Source organism: Ursus americanus, chromosome 16 (assembly GCF_024610735.1).
Source record: "Ursus americanus isolate L20-20 chromosome 16, mUrsAme1.1.p, whole genome shotgun sequence".
In the NCBI taxonomy this organism is placed as follows: Eukaryota; Metazoa; Chordata; class Mammalia; order Carnivora; family Ursidae; genus Ursus; species Ursus americanus.
This window is the reverse complement of record NC_142142.1, coordinates 50,117,477-50,139,873: the sequence shown is the minus strand read 5'-3', so window position 1 is coordinate 50,139,873 and position 22,397 is coordinate 50,117,477. Positions and strand designations below refer to the sequence as shown.

Sequence of the window (22,397 nt, the reverse complement as noted above, 5' to 3'; positions counted from 1 at the left end):
CCATTGAGAAGGCTTTGTTTCTGCTTCCAAACATTTTTGCCCTTACCTGGTCCACGGTCATTTTGAGCTTGGCACCGAGCCACGCTTCCCCCACTCACTCCTAGGTCTTTGGGCTGCGAGAGACTAGTCCTCTGCCCCTTTCTGTCCTTTCTCGCTGCGTGATGTGGTGCTTTTGGCATCACTCTGCCCCAGTTTGAGTCCTCTGCCCTTTTCTAGCCATGGCCATGTCACCTTGTGTGTAGAGGGACTTAACAGAGCAGAGCCTTGGCCTCCCCATCTGTAAAAGTGAGAAAAGAATGCATATTTGGGGAGTTGCCCTGAAAATTCCATCAGCTGACATCCATAGAATGTTTAGCTGAGGGCCAGGGTCGGTACTCAGTAAACGGTGGCTATCCTTACTAGTCCAGCCAGCTCTCAGTCATCTGCCCCTCACCCCTCCCCACCCCTCCACAACCCCTCTCAGCTGGACTCGAACCCGACTCCACAGCCCTTCCCAACAGCACCCGCTACAGCAGAGCGCCCCCGATGGCGTGAGTGGGCCAAGGGGTGGGGATGGGGAGCTGGGAGATGTTGGCGAAGCTGGGAGGGCCCACAGAGAAGGCCGTGAAGACTGGCATCTTCCATCTACAGTCTTGGCTGGAAGGACAGGAAAGCTTTGCCCTGGCCCAAGGGCCAAGGACACAATTTACACTTGGCCTGATCTCTGGAGAGAAGTTCCGGAGGATGCCTGGCCTCCAAATTTCCAGCCTCTCTCAGCCGATTTCTCACTGTGAAGAGGCACTCAGCACCTGCCCTCTCCCTACCTTGGACAAATCAGGTCAAGATGAACATGGGAAAGGGGCATGAGGGTACAGAGGCAGTCTGGGGAAGAGCATGGCTGAGCAAGAAGGCAGAGGGACAAGAGCTTGCCTGTGCTTGTGTCTTATTTCTCTTCAGGCAAGCAAGAGTTAATGCCCCTTTTATCCCTTGAATCCTAAAACAAGGGCTGCAGAAGGCCATCATCAGTGAACTTAGAAGGCATCTAAAAGTATGCCCTGATATGTGAATCTTCTTAACAACACCTTCAAGCCATGCTTGAATACCTTCCAGGATGGGGATCTCATTACCTCAGAGAAACTCAACCCTCTGCACAGCTCTGACTTAACATGGGATCAATATCTGTCTCTACCCACCTGCCCCAATGTTCTGCCTTGGGGCAGAATGAGACAAGTCTAATCCCTCTCCCTGTGGCCACAGACCCAGCCACTGAATTGGCCAACAGCTGTGATACACACTTACCCTCCTGGTGGAACAAATCGTCTTCATCTGCCCATTTGCCCACAAGAGGGGCTCTCAGTCTGTCAAGGCCAATGGTTCCAAGTCCCTACGTCACCTGCTTATGGGGCAGTTGTCCCTGCTGAGAAGCAGCAGCAGCTGCGGCTGGGATCAAGGTGCCTTTGCCAGGGCCACAAGGGCAAGTGTCTCCATGGAGTCCCAAGTAGCCAAGCTGAGCACCCCCCTGCGCCCACCTGCCCCCTTCCCTGGCGCCTCTTGGGCTCCCAAGGTCATTATTGCCAGAGAAAAGGAAAAGCGACTTCATCAGTCTTTCTCACTCTTCTAGCCAGAGGCCTCCTTAGCCCTGCAGGGGAGGGGGCTCCCAGGCTAGGCCGGTGTATCTTAGGATCAAACCTAGGTCAAGATGCCAGGATAGAATTCTCAGATGCCCCCTGGAGCTCTCATCTACTGGACGGCTGGAGCTTGTCCTGAAAGGTGGCTGGCGCCCTGGACATCAGCATGGGAGCGGGCAGCCAGGATGACTGGAACCTGGTGGGCTTCAGGGTGTGAGGTCGGCGGGGGGGGCACAATGCCACCAGGGCCATCTGAGAGGAATCCCTGCAGTGCCCTGTCAGTGTGGACCTTCTGAGTCCTCAAAATGCCAGGGAGGAGGGCCAGAGACCTAGTGGGGGCTCGTGCTCCTATGCATGAAGCTGCCCAGCCCTCTGTAGTTACTACCCCACCCCTGCAAAATGAGAAGGAGACAAGTAGTCTAAGAGGGGCCCGTATACAAACCAACGTGAGGCAAGTCGCACTACCGGGAGGTGGGAATGGGACTCTGGGAATTGGAGCTGGGAGACAGGCGTCTTCTTGTCTGATGACGGGCATTGGGTCAACCTGGGGAAGGCCTTACCTGGGGAAGAGAGACTTGGTTTCCAGCGCAGGCTCCTCATTAGCCAACGGTGTGACTTTGGGAGAAACGCTTCTGCTCTCTGACTCTCAGCTCTATATGCAGCCCTTGCGGAAGCACGGGGGCCTCTTCCAGCTCCCCGCAGGCCCAGCTGGGGTGGGGCGGGCAGGATCCTGGGCTGGGGTGTGCAGCTGTGCCCAGCTGTGCCCAGACTGGAGGCTGTGGGAAGAACCGCCGACCTAGAGCCTGATAGGAGATCCTGTCTTGTCCTTGACTTGTCGTGTGGCCCTAAGCCAGTCACTTGCCTATGGTCCTCAACTGCCCCTTCAGGATACTCAGGGGGCTTGACCAGAGGGTCCCCAAGACCCCTCCTGTCTCTGATGTTGTAAAGATCTCCCCTCCCATTCCACTCCTTTTGGCCTTCGGGACCTGTCCTAGGGACTCCAAAAGCAACCCCTCCTGGCCCCCATACAGACTTGGATTCCGGGCAGTTAGCAGGCAGATGGGGTGCCTAAGCCCAGCAGGGGGTTCCAGCAGGAGGTGAAGAAGCAGTAGGGACTGAGAGGCTCTTGTGCAGACACCTCTAGCTCAGCTGAGGGTACAGAAAGCTGGTGACCAATTCTGAGCACCAGAATGGGAGCTAGCTCTTCCCCCACCAGGCACCTCATTCTGCCATCAGAACTACCCCACCCCCCACCCCCAGCCCCAAGCAGGCTGGGCTGAAGAACATCAGTTTAAGAGAGTTGCCTGAGCCAAATCCAACTCTCCCAGAAGCCAGGCCCGGATCCAAAGTGTTCTGGGAGAAAAGCCCTAGAATGAGGAAGATGCTGGCCCCACCCCAGAAAGAACCAGCCAGAATCCCCAGTGCCTTCTACTGTTTGGTCCACCTGCCCTGCCTCAGTTTCCCTATATGTTAAGTAGAGAAGCACCCTCTCTGACATCCCATCCTTGGAAGGGCTCAGCGGCTCTGAAGGACAGGCATCCTTTTAAAGCAAGGTATCTTTAGTTCGGTTAAATACCAGCCACCTCTGTTGAATGCTGCCCCTCCCTCTGGCTTCCCTCTCAGGTTGCAGCTGTAATCCCTGCAGGACTTATGACCACCCGACCACCTGACCACCCGTGTCAGGGTCCTCTGGGAATATTCTAAAATGCACCTGGACACTAACCACTGGCAAAGGTCTCTAGGTCTCCAGGGAGTAGACAGAAATGACAAAGAAACCAGAAGAAAAGTAGAAACCAACCACTTCCTTATTTCCTTGCCATTCAGAAAGTTGAAACTTTTCCTATCTTTCGTGTGTGTGTGTGTGTGTGTGTGTGTGTGTGTGTGTGTGTGTGTGTAGGCAAAAAAATGCAGAGACTAAGAACAGGAAGCAAGAGAGAAAAAGACCAGGTGTGTCTGGACTAGTGGCGCCCCCCACCCTGCCGCCAGGGGATTGTCTTTGGTCCCAAAAGTAAGGGGATCCAGCAGGACTCAGATGGGACACAAACAACCTGACTCTCCCCCCTAAACACCCACGTGAGGGCAGACTGAGCAGCTGTCCTCTGTTTCCCCCCACCGAGTCCAGAGCAGGCAAAGGAAGTGTCTGGCTCGTGAGACACAGCTTAGAAACGGGAGCAGGAAGGATGGAAAAAGTAGACAACACCTGTGTAACAGTGTCACCGTGTCCAAGGTTGTCATCACCCCAGAAATAACCAAGAGGCCCCCAAGAAGTGGGTGTTCAGCCACCCTGTCTTCAGGGTGCTTCCGAGGTCGACGGAGTCCCCCAGGATTCTGAGAGAAGGCGAAGGGGGAGAGAGATGAGCCGTTTGCCAACATGAGCAGGGCAGAAGGACCAAGTCCTTGCTGGGGACCCGGTAATGTCAGCAGGATTACCAGGAAAGGAGCAGCAGGGGTCCCTGTCAGCATCCTAGCAAAGCCTCCACTTACCCCGTTCTTCACCGTTCTTCACCCCTGAAAAAAGCCACACTCGAGGGATGTTCAGGGGAGATGATCTGTTTATTGTAGCCAATAGATCCAAGCAATACGAAAAACTGCAAAAGAAACGAAGTCTGCTCCAAAAAGCAGACACATCACAGCAGCTGGGTCACAGAGGACCATTGAAGTTTTTCTCCCCACCTCCCTCCAACCACCCTGGAGCACACAAAACCAAGAAAGTGCATAAGTAGTTGGGTTTTCTCCTCCAAGTGCACAAAAAGCCATAAGAACATTCCATAATTTGCCTTTGGTGAATCAACTCAAAACATTGAGAAATGATGGTCCCCCCCCACCCGGTATAACTTTTGGGGTAGATGTAGCGCCATGTTTTATATTTGTATATAGAATATATTTATACCTATATATAGACTATGCGTAAATGCATCAGCAAGCGTCAATAAAGGAAGACATCAGCAAGAGGCACAGGCTGTCTATCCTTAAGACAAGGTGCAAGGAAAATTTCTTGATTCATCACTCATTCTAACTGCACCACGCCATCCCTATGGCCTGGGACTGTCTTTTAGGACCTGGCCAGTATTTTCCATTGTCCATCTGCTTCACCTGACCTTGTAAACACTTATCTGCCCACCTTCCCCAAGGGGACTTCCGGGGAGAAAATATGGATCCAATCGGCTTTTCCTTTTAATAAATTGGGAATAACTGTGATTAGTCCGTAGCTAAGGGGCAGACAGCTATTTTCAAAGCCAGTTTCAAGGCACCTCAAGGCATTTCAGTCCTGAAAAATTGTACTTTGTTCTTAGAAGCTCAATCCCATGGGTTGGCCAACCATCTCTTTAAGGGGGCCCTTAATTAGGAGGAAGAGACAGACAGGGAGTTCCAAGACAACAGGAGAGGCAGGGGCAGTTGAGGAAACCAGCAGACTGGACCCAGCAGAGCGCAGTGACAGAAACATGCAGCAGGAAGTGGGGCTTGACCCCACAGTGCAGGGAGAGGAGCAGCTTGCTGGTATAAACTAGAAAGCAGGGTAGAGAAATGGCTGCTGTGGAAACATGTCACCAGTTTCCCACCTCTACTCACAGAAGCCCCATCTTGTTCCCAGCCTCACGGCCCTGGGAGAGGCAGCTCTAGGAGACCTCCGGAGAGATCCTAAGAGGCTGCAGGAGAAAGTGCCCATGAGGGCGGGCAGGCGGGGGCCCCACTGGGTCAGGGCATTGAAAGGAAGGAACTCAGAAGTCTGGGGCTTCTTGATGGAGAGTTAGGACTTCTTAGAATAAACCTAGGGAATCGCACGAAAATTTTCCCTAAATGTTAGGCATCCTGGAAAAAGAAAAATGTCCTGCATCAGCACAGATCCTCACTCGCCCTGGAGAGGAGAGCGCTTGAGAGGTCACCGAAAAAGGAAATCTGCAGGTTGCAGAAGGGTATCACAACTGCTCTTAGTCTCAGCTGGTATGAGATGCCCACCACCCATCACTCCCGTCTTAGCTGGTTGGCTCCAAGGATGGGCTGCGTCCGCCTGCCCCAGGCATCCCGGTGGCTTAGCCCACCCCCATTGGCAGTGTGTTGATTGGCAGTTAGGTACTGAGCTGGACTCACCCCACCCAGGAGCTGTCACCCAGGCTGTCCATCTCCCACTCTGTGCCCACTCTGCCTGGCCTGTCGCCCTGTCCCCTGTTGTACTTTTTCGCCCTTCCCTTCCTTTCTTCCTTTCCCAGGGCCCCGATTCGGAACTCACTTCCTCCTTCTCCAACTCCAGCCTGGAAGCAGTGGCTGCAGAGGTGGCATTAGACACACCAAAAAAAAAGAAAGAATCGTAGTCCCCACAGTGCTGACCTGGCAGTTCCCTACTCTGTTAGGGCCTTGCGTGCAGCCCCGGCACCTGGCACAGTGCCAGGCACACAGCAGATGCTCAATAAATGGGTGTCGAATTGAAGTGAATTAAACTGAACCTCCTGTGTGCTCTTCTTCTCTCCCCAAATTGGCCATCTGATGGGCAGAGGCAGAGAATAGTCCCTGAGACTGTCACAGTCCTGTCTCCACCCCCTTTCCTCAGACGGATTCCTGCCCTGGGCACTGACTCCCAGAGCCTGGGCAGGGTCTGAGCTCCTGGAAAGGCGGGGCGAAATGCTAAAGAAGGTCAGTCCGGGGCAGGGGTGGGGCCTCATTAGCAGCTCTGCCCTCCCGCTCCATCCCTCCATCCTCAGCGCCCTGGGAGAGGAGCAGGCCTGGATAGCCCAGCTCCCTCACCTCACCTCCCTGTCTACCCACAGAGGCCCTTCCCCACAGGGAAAACTATGGCTCTGTTGATTCAAACTGGAGACTGGGGAGCCAGAGGAGGGGAGGGCGGGACCCTCAGTCTGTCAGTTTGAACCTGGTTCCCCATCGGTAGCGAGTGACTTGCTTCCTTGATCTCTTAGGGTCTGCCAAGGTAGAGGTCGCGTCAGCAGTTTCTCTCTGGCTCTCTCCCTCTCTTGAGGCTTAAATAATTCCCTCTTAATGTGAGTAAAATGGCAGTGAAAGTTGGCTCTCCAGAAATGCTACTTGCCTCCCCACAGAGGGAGTCCCTGGGTCAGGGAGGGTGTAACATGGCCACAGGATCTCAGAGGCTCTGAGGCCCCCCTCACGCTTCCCTCAGGACATTCCCTTCCCTGGTGTCTACCCAAAAGCCAGCTAAAAGCCCTGCTGAGGGTCACTGGGAAAGTTTGAACAGAAGGCCCGAACGGAGCCCCCACTCTGCACATCAACTCCTGCGCCGCGGTTTCCACCCTCCCCAGCCCCACACCTGGCCAAGGCTGGTCACCCCGCCATCACCCTGCAGTCACCCTGCTGGAGAAGGCAGTCTGCAACCAACTCCATTTGACAATGGAGCCCCCATCCCTTCAGACCTCAGCTGACTTTGAAATTTGTCTCCTGTTAGCGGTTAACTATGGTGAAAAAGACCGCGACCTGGAACCATACAACCCGCCCAGGCCCAGCTCGGTGAGTCTTCAGTGCCGTGAGCCCCCCAAATCCCAAGAGATTCGCAGCCAGCAGAAAACCCCCTAAGGCTCCTGTGGTAGCAGCTATCGATGGAGAGGGGGTAAGAGCACAGGCCCCTGGACCAAGGCTTCCCTTCAATGGCCAGGGAATGCAGTCATCCCTTCAACCTGCCCCCACTCAAGCGATAGGAGCCCATCAGCACCCCCAGCCTGACAAAGGCTTGGAGCAGCTCAGGGAGCAGAGCCACGCCACAGCCTGGGCTTTCTTGAGGCAGCCCAGGAAAGCCCCTTCGCCACCCACGGATCCTCCCTGAGGCCCACCAGACCAGCCCACAAACAGGGCAGGCTGGGCAACTGATCTCTCCCTCACTCCCTCTCTTTCTGGGACCCTCCCACAGGCCTCCTGCCTCCTCTCAGGGACTGGCAGTTATGAGCCCACTTCTCCCCCCCAGGGGCCCGCACATCCCACACGCCAGGGCAGGTTTCCCAAATGAAAGAGAGGTGGGTCACTCTTGGTGCAGGGTGGGGGGTACGAAGTGAGGGGTTCGGGAGGCCCCAGGTGGGCCCTGGGACCCTGGTTCAAGAGAAGCACACCAAGAGAGGGCAGGTAGGGGCACACTGTGCAGGGCAGAGGGTGGGAGGAAGACAGGACGTGAGGGAGGGGCTGCGGGGCCGCGTTACTTGGGGCCCTCGTCCGCGTTGCCCTCTCCGTCTGTCTTGCCCTCCTCCTCCGTCTTCAGGTCATCCGTGCTCAGTTTCTGCTCTTTTTTCCTCCTCACACACTTCACTACCATCAGCACCAAGATGACCACCGCCAGGAAGCCGCCCACGGAGGCACCCACGATCACGGCCACCGTGGAGTCCCGCTCAGGGGGCTCTGGAGAAGGAAAAGACAGACCCACTGAGGACCAGGGCAGGGAAAGGGAGCCTCCCCCACTGCCCCTGCCCCCCCCCCCAGCGTGCACCGGGTGGTCCTCACCGGACGCTCTGCGTGGAAAGCACTGTAGTCAAAGCCAAAATCAACCCAGGCCCCTGAGCTCTCTGCGCCCCACCCCAAAATCCCGGGGCACCTCAAAGCCCCAGGGAAGGACAGTAAAATGCAGAATTTAAGAGCATGGACTTCGAGATAGAATAGACCCAAATTTGAGTCCTAATTGTAGTGTGACCATAGGTGGCTGACTTCTCCCCTAGATAGCACGTGCCCAAGCCATGAACACTGCCATTATGATTCTTGGCATCATGATCATGACCAAGGTCATTATAAGGATAAGATCTGGGACACGAGGAAGTAACAGGGGTGCCTTCCCCCCAACACAAGCCAGAGCTCCCACCCTCAGGAGGGCACAGCCCCTCCCAAGGAGCCAGGAGCTCCTCCTGCTGGTGGGGGGCGGGGGACTGGCAGGGACACACCCCCACCCCCACCCCTGCCGCGGCAGGCTCCCCTGCTCTGCCCGCCCCTCCCCTCACCTTCCATGAGGACCTGCAGGTAGATCTTGCCGTGGCCGCGGTGGCGGTCGGGCGGGTTCATGATATAGCAGTTGTAGGTGCCCACATCCTCGAGCTGCACGTTTCTCAGCGTCACCGACACATCATACTTGCTGGGGTTCCCTGAGAACTCCACGCGGTCTCGGAACCGCTCCAGCTTCAGGTTGATGATCTTCATGCGGAACTGGAGGAACTGGGGAGGGGAGCTGGATGAGCAAGGAGCCTCAAGGAAAGGGGTGTCCCTCCCCCCATGCACCTGTTTCCCCGGAAGAGAGACAGTTACCTCCACGTCTCTGCCACCCTCCCAGGGCCACCCAGCGTGACCACACACCTTCTGCGGAAGCCCTCTGGAGCAGACAGCCCACCAGGATCTCCAGGGTCCTGGTCCGGGGCAGGGGCAGGTGGTGGGAAGTGTGGACTTCATGCCCAGGGGCTCCTGCCCCTCGCTCACCTCCACCCCCATCCTAGGACTCACCATCTCCTCAGAGCAGTTACTACACTCCTGGTAGGTCCAGTTCAGGGAGAACTGTTTGTGGTTCACTGTGTAGCAGGAGTTGAAGGTACAGGGCAGACGGGCATCGGAGCCATTGAGGACGTTGAGGGTGGTAGGTACTGTGACCTCCATGCTCTGCCCTGGTGGCACTGTGGATAAAGTCACAAGCTCATGAGGATTCCGGCTCACAAGGCCAGGGAGGCAGCAAGCCTTCTGCACCTGCTGGGGAGTAGAGCAGAGCCATGACCGTGGGCTGGGTCCCTTAGGTCTGAAATTAGTCGGGGAGTGGAGTGGGGCGGGCAAAGCTCCTCACGGATACCTGATGTGGCCCTTGGGGTAAAGCAAGGCTGGGTGAAGAGAAACCAAATTGCCTGTCAAGCCAGGGGCAGACAAATGGCCCCAAGACTCTCCCAGGACCATGGCTCTGCAAGCCCTCATCTGGCTGTCCTGCCCCAGCTCTACCATTGCCACCTACTAGCTGAAGACCATGGCAACGGACTCCACTATGCTGGCTTCAGTTTCCCCTTCTTCCCCACCACTTCCAAGCATCTCTGCTGGCCCGAAGCCCCTCCAGCTGAAGCCGCAGTGTCTCCCACGTGGCAGAATGCCTGAGGACAGATGGAGATTCAGAAGGCCTTGCTCTCTACACACCAAGGCCAGAGTAAAGCAGTGCACCCAGCCCAGCCCCATGCTCTTCCCCGGGTTCTAGCAAGCAGGAAAAAAGGCAGACAAGCAGTGGGAATCGGCACAACTCCAAGGGACCACTGATGGGCCTACAAGGACAGGAGTTCCTTCTGGAGATCTCAGGCCTGGAAACACCACAGCAAGGAGGTCACACAGGCTGAAGGGGTGACAGGTGGGGACCTAAAGGACCTGGCCCACGGCCATGGCTCTGCCCTACTCCCCAGCAGGTGCAAAGGCTTGTGCCTCAGGGTCAGGCAAACACCTCCTTAAACTGCACAGTGTAGGCATCTCACTGGCCTCACCCTAGTCCTGATCTTAACACTAAGATTTTCTGCCAATATTGTCAAAACCTCATCCCAAAAGATTCATTTTCTGCATAGGGGATAAGCAGTAACATTCAACATCAGCCATGCATTCACTCATGTACCCAGTATTCATAAACCACCTATTACGTCCCACACACTTAGCCTAGGCCCCAGGGGTTATTGCCATGAACAAGACAGGCAGAGAGTCCCCGCCACATGAAGCTGGAAGGGAACAGACGCTAACAAGGAAAAGAAGTATAATGTAACTTTACATAGTGAGGCCTGGCAACCGCTGTAAGAACAAAAGCAAAACAAAGGAGTGTTGTTTCCTATCGGTAGTCAGGGAGGACTGCTCGGAGGGGCTGATGTGTAGGCAGCCCCTGACAAAGTGAGGGAGTGAGCCACCTCAAATCCTGAAGGAATCAAGTGCCGAGCAGGGGAACATCAAGAGCAAAGTCCCAGTGGCTGGCATGAGCTTCGTGTGTCTGAAGCACAAGGAGCAGGGATCAAAGAGCCAATGGTGAGACCCGAGGTCCCAGAGTTAGGAAGGGGCGAGGTAACAGGGGCCTTAGGGGCCAGAACTTGGAATTAGGATTTTCTTCTCTGAGTGAGCTAGGAAGCCAGCAGGGGACTGGGGTGGGGGTGCGGCCGGGGGGGGGGATAGGGGGGAGCAGAGGGCGTGGCTAGGAAGCTATGTCGATAGGAAGAGCATAGACAAGGGAACCCCATGAGACATGGGGCCCCTTCCAGCTCTGCCTTCAATCGGCTGGGAGGATGTGGGCAAGCTCCTTTACCTTTCAAGCCCCAGCCCCTGTTCTGCAAAACACAGCTGAGGACACCCACCTCCTGGGGTTGCCATGATCTTCTTAAAGAGATAAAATACCTAAGGCGTGATGCACAGGCCGGCAGCTCCTGCTACCCTGCTTTCTCCTCAAGTTCTGCCATCTAAACAGGAAGGCCTTCTGCAACAGCGTCCTCTAGGCAGAGGACAGTCCCTTGGAATTCCCGCAGCTCTGGCACTGGCCAGAGCCCCGCAGCAGCAGGCCGGAAGCGTCCCCTGCAGGGTTTGGCTTGGCCAGACCACGGTGTCGTGCCCAGCAGCTGGGCCCCACCCCATAAGCAGCCCAGGGCAGCCTGCAAACAGGGATGTCTGCTCAGCTCCTCCCTCAGGCCTAGAGGCCAGGGCTTAGTGGACAGGACTTAAGGACAGGAGAGGCTCGAACTGCTGGCCCTAGAGGTCACAGCGGAGTCTTAGGCGGAGGGATTGGGCGTGCAGACCCCCCTGCAGGGCCCAGGCTTCCGGGGCGTGGGCTGAACGCTCACTAGGGGAGCGTAAACTGGGGAGGCTGAGTGGGCCTGCCGAGAAGAACAAAGCCCAGTTCCCGTATCCCCACTTTCATGAGCATTATGAAAGCACCTAGCACAGCACCAGGCAAGGAGGGGGTGTGCAGAAAAATGTCGCTGCCACCCGCGCTCTGCAGACGCAGAGAAATCTGCAGGGAAGGAACCAGGCACGGCCTTGTCCTGAGCTTACCTCTTACCCGAGGAAGGCGCCGCTTCTCTAATCCCTCCCAAGTGCGGCTACCTTCCCAGGGCCCCCTGCCCAAAGGGACCTCCAAGTGACCCCAGAAAGCAGGTGCTGTGAACCCGGCTGACCTACCCCTGGCCTCTTTCCCTGCCCAGCCACATCCCTCAGATGAGAACTTGAACCCCACAGGGCAGTCCCCTCCACTGTCAGGGAGCCAGCACCCTGCCACTTGGAAGGGCAGAGCTGTGGGGAGGTCCTTTCTGGCTGGCCGGAGGGAGCTGCGGTGCAATGCGGGCCCCTTTCTCTGCAACCCCGCGCCCCGGCCCCGCTGGAGGCACCAGGAGGAACACGTGCGCCCTCTAGTGGTCAGAGACGTCCAGCGAGTCCTAACTGCAGAGAGAGGCAGGGGATCACCAAATCAGAGGAAGCCAGAGACACCTCCAGAATTGTGGATGGAGACCCACCGCCTCACCAGTGAGGCAAGTGAGGCCCTGAGGGACACACACAGAGGACAGGCACAAGCCAGGGCCAGACCGTGGTTCCTGACTCCTCCTCCAAGGTGCCCACGTCAGCCTGAGTCCCCACAAGGGTTTTAGGCCTCTCACCAATCCAGGCCCCCATTAAAGACGAAGAAACCACCAGGAGCAAGGTCAGAGCTATAAGCAAAACCCTTGCTTCCAGAAAGTAGCCGAGTCCGCAGCTAGGGCCACAGAAAGGACTTCACAGTAACAACAAAGTGCTTGCTGCAAGCCGGATGCTGTCTTACCCATTCCACAGGTATGACCTCATTTGATACTTACAACAGCCCTATTACCACCCCCACTTTCCACACGATGCAACCGAGCACAAAGCAGTTACATGAATAGCCCAGGTTCACAGTTAGTAAATGACAAAGCTCGATTTGGGCCCAGGCTGCCAGGCTCCAGACAGGGGTGAGGGGTTGAGGCCTGGTGACATTCCAAGGCATGCCAGGGACTAGGCATCTGGCTGTCTCCATGGCAGATCGAGCCCCAAACTCCCAGCCCCCAGCTCTGGGCAGGCCGGCCAGAGGGGAATGGTCCTGTTTAAAGGAACTTCCATACAAGGAAGCCCAGTCCTCCTGGTTGTCCCATTTGGAACCAGGTCTGGGTCTCCCGATTTCCAACTCATAGAAAAGAAATGGGGATCAACAGGGGCCAGTAAGCATGTGGCTTCTGGTCTTAGTTACAAAGCATCACTGGCGCCCAGGCTTCCCCACTTTCTTTGGGGCCACATCTGGGCAGCCCAGGCCCCATGTTATCCACTGTTCTAACTGGCCCATCTTTCAGAGATCATACAGATTTGCTCGCCTCTTGCCAAGCTCTATCTCCCGCAAAGACAGAAATGAATCCTCTTCACACCTCTTTCCAACCCTACAGCAACCAATCAGGTAGGTTTATTTTCTTCTTGTTTAAAAGAGAGAGTGTCCAAGTAGAGAAATGCCCCCCCCACCTTCTAGAGCACACTGTCTCCTGGGGCAGCCCCTGCATCCCAAGGGAGTGTGACATCCAGACCCTGCCTCCTGCATGGAGACCCTTCCCCACACCAGGATCTCTACCTCCAAGCCCAGTCTACCCCCAGGCAGCATGTCCTCACCACCCCTCCACTGGCTCCCTGTTGCTTTCAGTATCAAGTCCAGGCTCCTGGGCACGGCTTCCAACCCTTTGCCATCTGGGACCAACCTAGGTCCTGGCCTCCTCTCCTGCCAGCTCCCAACCCTCCGTGCTTCCTCCACTCCGGTGATCCCCAACTCCTTACTTTTCCTGACAACCCCACCTTCATTCACCCCTCCATGCCTCTGTACACGTTTAGGCTTCAGGTCAGGAAGCTCATTCACCCTTCTCAACTTGGGGCCCTCTTACCTGTGCTGCAGTTCCCAGCTAATGAGGCATGCCCCAATGACAGCATCCCCAGCGCCTGGGCCCTTTCCCCAGCCCTGTTCCTATCGCTTCTAGGTGACCGGAAGGCAGAATCGCATTGTGGCCAAGCGGTCAGATCTTAGGCAAGTAGTTAACCTTCCAGACCTCAGTTTCTTCATCTGTAAAATGGGAGAGAATAACAGAACCCGGCTCCTAGGGCAGCTGCGAGGATTACATAACTTGCTAATGTATGAAGCTCCCAGCAATGCCAGGTACACAGTGAGCCCTTGACGAAGGCTGGCTGCCATCACGATCAGCATCGTCATGATTGTTCTTGTGACAACCCCTAGGATGCTGTGCTGTCATTATCTGTTCGTGTGCCTGTGTCCCTCGGGAGGCTCTGGGGAACTGATTTCTGCTCATCTCGGTATCCCCTGGACCTGTGACGCACAGATGGGCACTCCACAAACGTCTGTGGAAGGGAGGAAAGGCATTTTCCCCTCCGTGTCTGGATCCGTGCCCCCAGCAGCAGACCCATGCAGTGGGCTTGAGTGAGGACCGGACTCCACTCTCCAGGCCTCGCCTCTCATAACCCAGACTTGGATAACAAGGCTGGTGACTGCAGAGCCGATGGTCTTAAGAAAAACTCTGGGAAGTCCAGTCATTTGGATTGTTTCTAGCTAAAAACTCGTCTCACATGCTTCTGCTGTATATACGGCAGATTGCCCAGCGGGTTCCCTTCCCCTTTACCGGCTCTATGGTTATCCTCAAAAACCCTGCCCCTGATGTGTCCCTCCCTCGTCATTTGTCCCTCCATCTTGGAGACTGATGCCATCACAACCACCAAAGTTCCATTGTCCACCTGAGCCCTTAGCCTTGGAGGGCCAGGGCATACCTCATCATAGCATCATCAAGTTCAAGTTCAAGATCTACCACCCAGGTTCACAGAGGCTCTAGCTTCCTCCCACCACCACCTCACAACCCCCACTCCCCGACCTCTTCACTCCAGACCCCACCCTCCCCTAAGACACACCCTGGTCACGTTAATGGAGCCCCTTCCTTTCTTCACTTAGATCAGGCTCTCACAAGACTGTCCCCCTCCCACAGGAAGCTTTCCCTAACTCCCAAAGGAGTCCGCTGCCCTCTATCCCTGGCTCCTTACACCCAGGTCATCCACCCAACTCCCCATCTTTTTGCCTGCACTTGAGATTCTTTGATCAATTATTATTAATATAGCAGTACCATTTCTTGAACATTGGGGGCAGTAGAGTTCAACAGCTAAGTATTCGAAGTCAGACAACCGGGTTCAAATCTCAGCTCGCCTTAAACTAGCCCTGTGACTTTCAGTTACTTAATTTAAGTAACTTAGTTACTTCATTTCTCTGTGCCTGTTTCCTCATCCATAACAGAAGGATCATAACAGCATCTAGCTCATTCCATTACTGATTATCGCGACGACGAAAAAAGTTATACAGCCCCTGCGAGCGTGAACGTTCAGCTATTATTGAGTACCTGCTGTGTGCCGCCTCGCAAAAAACCCAGGCATTCCCCAGGTTACCCACGGAAGAACCGAAGCTCAGAAGGGTCAGGTAACTTGCCTATGGTCATGAAGTAAATGACAAGGGTGGCTTTTAAACCCAGAGCTGATTCCAAGGCTCCCCCTCTTTGTACGGCCCACAATTCCGTACCATTCCTGCTCTGTTGTTAGTATGTCCAGTAGCTCAGCAAACCTAAAAGGCCTTATGGTGCAAGCTGCCAGGGCCTCTGTGTTGTCTCCGTCTAGCACTCCTGCCCAATATCCAGCACAGCATACCAGAGAAAGACAAGGACAGGGAGAGAGGGAGAGGGATTCTGTGATGGGGAATATCCCCACTGACAATCCTTGGACTTGACCAACTACTACACCACCAATGAGTAAGTTTAGGAGCAAGAATGAAACTACCCACAAAGCAGGCTTGCAAATAACTCTCTAGACCACCTACTCACCAGGAAGTCCTGAGTGGTCAAACATGAAATTAACACGCGGATCATTTCACGAGGCAGTCTGCAAGGCTGGGCTCGCCTTAAAGGGCCACAGCCACAGTCAGGCCATGAGTTCCTTTTTTTTTTTTTTTTTTTCCTTTTTCTTTTTTTCCTGATCCCTTCACTTGACCCCCTCCTCCACTCCATCTGGCCCACACCAGAGGCCTCCATCAGTGCTGGCTTCAGCAAGTCTCTTCCCAATGCTGAAATCATACTTCAGAACTGCTTCCCACCTGCTCCCCCACACATTTCAACAAATCAATGGTACAGATTTCCAGGAAAAAAGACCCAGACTCAACTTTCTACCTCCCGCTCCCCCAAACATTCTTTCTGAATATCCTAAATCCACCAGATTCCAAAGATCAAGGTCCACAAGAGAAACCCCTTAAGGGAGCATGAAGACCCAGGACCCCATATTTGTAGCAGCTGAAAAAAAAATCCACGAAGAGACTTTGCAGATTGACCTATCCTCTGCCCCCACCCCCACCTAAGTCCATTTCAGGGAAATCCAAAGAAAAATCACCTCCCGTGATAACTGTCACCCCCCAAGGAACACTCAGATCCCCCGATCCAACATTTCTGTGACCAAGTAGTCCCAGCGTTATGCAGTCCCCAGCAATGTCTTCCCCCCAGTCCCCGGTACCTTTCTTTCCCAAGGACACGAAGGGAAGCTCAAGCAATGTCTTCTCTCCTGCCCCCGGCCCCCATGCTCGTCCAGCTGTGGCTACACTTCTGGACCCTCAGGAGCATGCAGATGTGCAGTCTAACTTACCCAAAGAGAAAAAGAGACTGAGCCCCGTGAGACTGAAGGCAGGGCGAGGTAGCCAGGCATCTCTGTGCATTTTCAGAGACTGAGATGTTAGTCGGGTGGGATATGGGAGAGGGTGATTTGAGGGGCCAAGGGCTACAAGGGAGGAATGGTTAGATGCTAAAAAAAAATGCACAGATGTACTTCAAAGACACATACAACATTAAGGAAGCTTTATTTCCATCTCTCTAATATGGCCGGCTTGTATGTTGCTGCTAAAAAGAGAGAGGGAGTGTGTAAGGGAGAGAGAAAAAGGGGGATGGAGTAAATTTTGTGGTTGGTGGATTTTGAAAAGCAGGTGGGAGGGCATAAAAAAAGTCTTTCTGAAAAGAGCAAAGTTCCCCAGGAATTTTTCCCCTCTGAAACAAGAACTAAAGCAAATCCTGCCCTTCTCCTTCTCCTTCTCCTTCTCCTTCTCGTGGATGACTGTTAGGATCTGAAAGTTGTTAGAGGAGCTCATTCATTTCAAAACTGCTGTAAAGGGGGGAACTCTTTTTGTCATTTAAAAACACCCCAAAAATGAGATGCTTGCTTTGTGTTATTTGGAAAGGGTTCTGGGAAGTGAGTTGGGGAGACTTTCCGGGAGTAAGGACTTCCTCATTTTTCTACCATTACCACTGAAAACAGAACATGTCAAAGCACGCTGGTGTAAAAACACCTAAGAGATTTTACAATCAAATGTAAGACGAATCAAATCAACAGTAAAAAGACACTTTTTAAGACAATTGGGTAAAAGTAAATATGGGCTGGGTATTAAATTATCTTCATGAATAATTCTTAATTTTGTTGGGTGTGATCAAATATTGTGGTTATGTTCTTGAACATCTTTGTGTATTTCCTTATTTAAATTAAATTTAGTTAACATATAGTGTATTATCAGTTTCAGGGGTAGAGTTCAGTGATTCATCAGTTGCATATAGTACCCAGTGCTCATTACATCATGTGTCCTCCTTAATGCCCATCACCCAGTTACCCCATCGCCCACCCACCTCCCTTCCAGCAACCCTGTTTGTTTTCTAGAGTTCAGCATCTCTTATGGTTTGCCTCCCTCTCTATTTTCATCTTATTTTATTTTTCCTTCCCTTCCCCTATGTTCATCTGCTTTTTTTATAAATGCCACATATGAGTGAAATTATATGGTGTTTGTCTTTCTCTGACTGACTTATTTCACTTAGCATAATAGCCTCTAGTTCCATCCACATCGTTGCAAATGGCAAGATTTCATTCTTTCTGATGGCTGAGTAATATTCCATCATACATATACACCACATCTTCTTTATCCATTCCTCTGTCGATGGACATTTAGGCTCTTTCCATAGTTTGGCTATTGTGGACATTACTGCTATAAAACACTGGGGTGCACGTGCCCCTTCAAATCACTATGTTTGTATCCTTTGGATAAGTACCTAGTAGTACAATTGCTGGGTTGTAGGGTAGCTCTGTTTTAAACTTTTTGAGGAACCTCCATACTGTTCTCCAGAGTGACTACACCAGTTTGCATTCCCACCAACTGTTCAAGAGGGTTCCCCTTTCTCTGCATCCTCGCCAACACCTGTTGTTTCCTGAAGTTGTTAATTTTAGCCATTCTGACTGGTGTGAGATGGTATCTCGTTGTGGTTTTGATTTGAACATCTTTATCTGTTATACACACTGGAGTGTTAAAGGTAAAATGACAGGATGACTTGAATTTGCTTTAAGATATTCCACAGGGAAAAAAAAGAAGTGGGGGAGGTAGGTGACCCAAGTCTGGACATTGCTGTCCGATGCTGAAACTGGTGGCAGGTGCAAAGGGCTCATTACCCAGTTCTCTCTTCAGTTGTGTATGTTTGAAAACTTTCCTTTAGAAAAAGGAAGAAAAAAATAGGCAAATATCACAAGTAGGAGGACTTAGGGTGGAGTACCAAGGTGGCCCCGAGCACAGAAGGCGGCCCTCACTCTTCCGGGGAGACATTTCAGTAGAACGCAGCTTCCTATGCAACAATCCCTCACACTTGCGATGGGCCACTGAGGCACCAAAGAGGGAGCAGCTAATACTCTTGAGTAATAACTATGTGCCAAGTACTTCACATGTGATATCTCAACTGAACTCTAGCCCTGGGAGAGGCGATTTCTTCTTCTTTCTCTCTCTTTTTAAATTGCTGATGAGGAGACTGAGGCTAACAGAACTTAACCCACCCAAGAGGACGTACGGTAGGTAGTTGAGGGCAGAGTCAGAGCCAGGATTCAAACTGAGGTCTGGGTGAAACACAGGGTACTTCCAGTATTCCACACAGCCTATCACTGAGGCGAGGAAACCCCAGACCTCCCATCAGCTTGTTCAGAGACACAGGGAGGAGAAGACTGGAATGGATGAAGCTAGGGACCTTTGCGTGGGATATAAAAAGGAGGTGCTAAAGGGCAGGGTGTGGAGGAACAGAATGGGAGCCCAGCGCAGCGTTGGGCTCAGGGCAGACACTCAATAGCAGGTGATACCTAGCGGCACAGGAGCACGCCTGAATGAACGAACCCAAGAAGGAATGAATGAACAAATGAGTGAATTTGAAGAGGAAATGGGGGGAAGCAGACAGCATCGTGAAGGCAGTGAAATCTAGCCCCCAAGCTGCTGAAGCTGGGCTGGGCTGGGAGAAGTGCTGTGGGCCAGGTTTGCGTGGTGGTTGCTGAAGGCAGGGGGCAGAGAGGTGCCTCTCCGGCCCGGATCTTCACAGACTCGGTCACTGGACTGGCGTCTGGCTGTGGATGGTTGGGCAAGTTCCTCCACCGGCGGCGCACAGCCCAGAGGAAGGAAGATCAGCAAAGGAGCGGAGGGGCAGCCTAGGGAAAAGTGTCCTCCAGTGGCCACAGCCCTTCTCCATCCCCACTGGCCTAGGGCCCCAGCTGTCCTGCACCAGCAGCAGCGGCGGCCTGGCTCAAGGGTGTGCCCAGAGGGAGAGGCTGGCACCAGCCGAGGCCCTAGCTCCGCCAGTCCAGGTCTGCAGCTCAGCCACCCAAGCTGCCGCAGGCACATGTCAGCCTGAGAGTTTTGGTTTGACGTAGCCGGCCTCCTCCTTTTCCTTAACGCAGCTGAGGGTGACAGTGGGGCTCAGGGAAGCTGCTTATTCGGCTCACTGGGTCTCACGCTGGGTCCAGAAACTTCTATGCTGGGGACATCTGAGATAAGGAATGTCCTTCTGCTTGTATCCAGAATTTGGCTAAGGGAAACTAGGTGGACGACTTATAACAGAATAGCCTTTGTGCAACGCAATCCCCCAGGACTAAGGGGTCGAAAAATCAGGGGCGAAGTGCGCTGGCAGGGTGAGGCAAAAGGAGGGCTACCCCAGAACCTTCCATGGCTCACTTGGGACTCCAAACGCCCATTTGCTCCCTAGGAGCCAGTAAAGCCAGGGAAGCTGAAACTCAAAGAGTTATTTTACAGAATGAAGATACCAATATCAAAGATGGGCTACTAGGGGAGTAAAGTCCTACTTTTGGCATTTCTACCTGGTGCCATTTACCCCTGAATATTTTGTTAGACAACGCTCAATCACGCCCCACGCCCCCCTGCTGGGAGAAGCTGTGTTCTCAATAATCCAGAGGAAGGGAGTTTCCTTTTGCCTTTGGAATGCCCAATCCCAATTCTACAGAGAGCCTCCCTAGTCCGTTTGCCTTGAAGCCTCACTTCTCAAAGCGTGGTCCCTGGACCAGCACCGGCAGCATCAGTGGGAGCTCCTGAGAAATGCACATTTACAGGCCCCACCTCAGACCCATGAAACCACAGTCTCTCCGTTTTTAATAAGATCTCCAGGTGCTTCTCGAGCACGTTCAAATCTTGACTTCAACTAGTAGTAAAAGGTGCGTATCCCACGAGCAAGGGGCAATGAGAGGCCAGGTCCGGGCGCTGGGGAGAAGGGATTGGTGAGCAGCAGCAAGCGCAGGATGAGATCTGGTCCCAGGATCTGCAGAACACCCAGCCGCCCACAGAGGAATAACAAAGGCATGGACTCATTTTACTCACCTCTTCTCCACCACGTGCCCCTCTCCAGCCATCACTCCCTGGGAGGTTCTTCGCACCCGGCCCAACGCTTCACATCTTGGTGTCCTTCCTTTGCAGTTTCTTCTCCTGGGAATGCCCTTCCTCTCTTGTCTGTTCAGCAACCTCCTAGTCTTTCTTCAAAAACCTGCCACCAACTCACCACTCCTTACCTCCTACATACCTCTTCTTTCTGGGCGCCTGCAACACTGGGTACGTTCACTCATTTGTTTATCAACTCCCTCGTTCAACAAGCTCAAATATCTACTTAATGTCCCCCGTGTGCCAGGCACCAGGCTAGGAGTTAGAGACTTGGCCATGAATGAGGTACAGCTCACACTCCTCCCATTCTAGATGGGGAGTCAAAAGTATAAACTCCCCTCTTCCCAACTAAACTATAGCTCCTTAAGGACAGGGGTTGGGTCTCATTCTGAGTTTGAGCAGAGCTTCTCTTTGTCCCTGAGCCCATGAGAATAAATGTCTACTTTACATCGGGGGAAAGGGCAGAAACTCCATCAGCCTGAACTTATGCAGCCAAGGTGGGATAGAACCCCAACTGGAAGCCAGGTCCAGCGGCTCCCTGTACGTGCGGTCCCACTCCGTTTCTAGGAATCCCGTTCAACAAGGGATTGACCCACATGGGGTCAGATGCTGCAAAGTGCAGAAAAGGCCTAAAACAGGGCCTCTAAGAGGTTAAGATCTCTGGGAGAAAATAAAGCCCCACAACCATGAGACAATTAGAGAACGTTAGGAGATAAGATCTGGTAAATGGGGAGACATCCAGGAAGACGTGAGAAATAGTCCACCCAGGCAGGACTGAAGCAGGACCTTGAAAGAATGTTGATTTGGGCAGGCAAGAAGGGACAGGAAATTCTAGTCAGGGAAACACCAAGAGCAAAGGCTCAGAAGCAGGAAGGACGCAGGTATATGGAGCAGAGGGTTCCTGTCATGGAAAAAAAAAAATGAGAGGAATGGATGGGCTGACAACATGGCACCCAATCTCAGAAGGCCATGAACATAGAATGTGGGGTTCAGACAGGTGCTTTGGAAGTTCTGGGACAGGCCAATCACTGTTGCTCTCATCATCTATAAAATAAGAAAGGTTTCAGGGGCGCCTGAGTGGCTCAGTCTGTTAGGAGTCTGCCTTCGGCTTGGGTCATGATCCTGGAGTCCCAGGATCAAGCCCTGCTTGGGCTCCCTGCTCAGCAGCGGGGGGGGGGGTCTTCTTCACCCTCTCCCTCTGTTCCTCTCCTGCTTGTGCTTGCCCTTTCTCTCTCTCTCTCTCAAATAAATAAATACTTTTTTAAAAAAAGGTTTTAGCTTTCTGAGGAAACCCTGAGTACCCTTATTTTTTGATAAAGAAGATATGTTTTGAGAGCTGAGTTTTACAGAAGTGGTTACGGATTGCCTGATCTCCCTTGAGGAAGACCAGACCACATTCACAAGCCAGCTGGCCTGGACAGAAGGTCAGGAGTCCTTAGAAACTTTTTTTTTTCTTAATAAGGGGATAACTGGTCTGTGTTGGGACAAAATTTGCAACCTAAGGTTTTTTGGCTGTCAGTAACTAAGCTAATTCAGTGGAAGCTTGACCCCTTCCAAACCCACACACATGCATGCGTGCGAGCACATGGCCAGTGTTTTATAAAATACACCGCCAACGTAGACACGGAAGCATACTGACTAGCCAAAAGGAGACAAAGTGGCGTGGGAACCAGGAACAAAGAGTAAAGGGCTGGTGGAAGGCTGCAGCCTTTTCCAGGAGGCACATCTTCTACAGGTCCCCCAGGGATGGGCTGAAATGTTTTCGGTTCCAAGCTCTGAGGCTGCTAGCTTCTACATTATTCACGGCGGGCCCCACCCCCTCCACCCTTTCAAGGCCCGATTTCTGTTGGCAAAAGCCTGCATACTTCTGGAAACCTTTGAATATGGGAGCATCTGGTGTTCTAGGGACTTTAGTGCAAATTCAAGCAAAAAAAGTGCTAGCTGAAGGGTGGACCACAAGGAGATCCACTTGCTGTCTCCAGGAGCTCTCCCGCCCACGGAACGGCCCCCACCCAGAGCTATGCAAAACCCTTCCAGAAGCTCAGCTTCCTGGCTCTCTCTTCCTTTGG

The 22,397-nt window shown here is 53.3% G+C and overlaps 1 protein-coding gene across 3 annotated transcripts; it reads right to left on the bottom strand.

Annotated features, from left to right (window-relative positions):
• Positions 1-4,141: 4,141 nt before the first annotated feature.
• On the bottom strand, positions 4,142-17,223 carry SCN2B (sodium voltage-gated channel beta subunit 2). 3 transcript variants are annotated; one of them, XM_087868405.1, is made up of 4 exons: positions 16,245-17,223; positions 9,039-9,275; positions 8,546-8,756; positions 4,142-7,955 (listed from the first exon to the last, which is right to left on the bottom strand). In XM_087868405.1, exons 1-4 carry the CDS (start codon positions 16,302-16,304, stop codon positions 7,756-7,758), a joined length of 708 nt encoding a protein of 235 aa, XP_087724531.1. In that variant the 5' UTR covers positions 16,305-17,223; the 3' UTR covers positions 4,142-7,755. The 3 variants fall into 3 exon arrangements, with proteins under 3 accessions (XP_087724531.1, XP_045653836.1, XP_045653837.1); XM_045797880.2 differs by having other exon boundaries at positions 9,039-9,205; XM_045797881.2 differs by lacking the exon at positions 16,245-17,223 and adding an exon at positions 15,437-16,052 and having other exon boundaries at positions 9,039-9,205.
• Between the last annotated feature and the right edge of the window lie 5,174 nt (positions 17,224-22,397).

What these genes read in the sequence shown, in the direction of transcription:
- SCN2B (XM_087868405.1), bottom strand. Translation starts at nt 16,304, where the DNA reads ATGCCTGGCTACCTCGCCCTGCCTTCAGTCTCACGGGGCTCAGTCTCT. An exon ending in GTAACTGCTCTGAGGAGATG is followed by an intron (nt 8,757 to 9,038) that starts GTGAGTCCTAGG and finishes TCCCCTCCCCAG; the next exon opens with TTCCTCCAGTTCCGCATGAA. An exon ending in CCTGCAGGTCCTCATGGAAG is followed by an intron (nt 7,956 to 8,545) that starts GTGAGGGGAGGG and finishes TTCCTTCTCCAG; the next exon opens with AGCCCCCTGAGCGGGACTCC.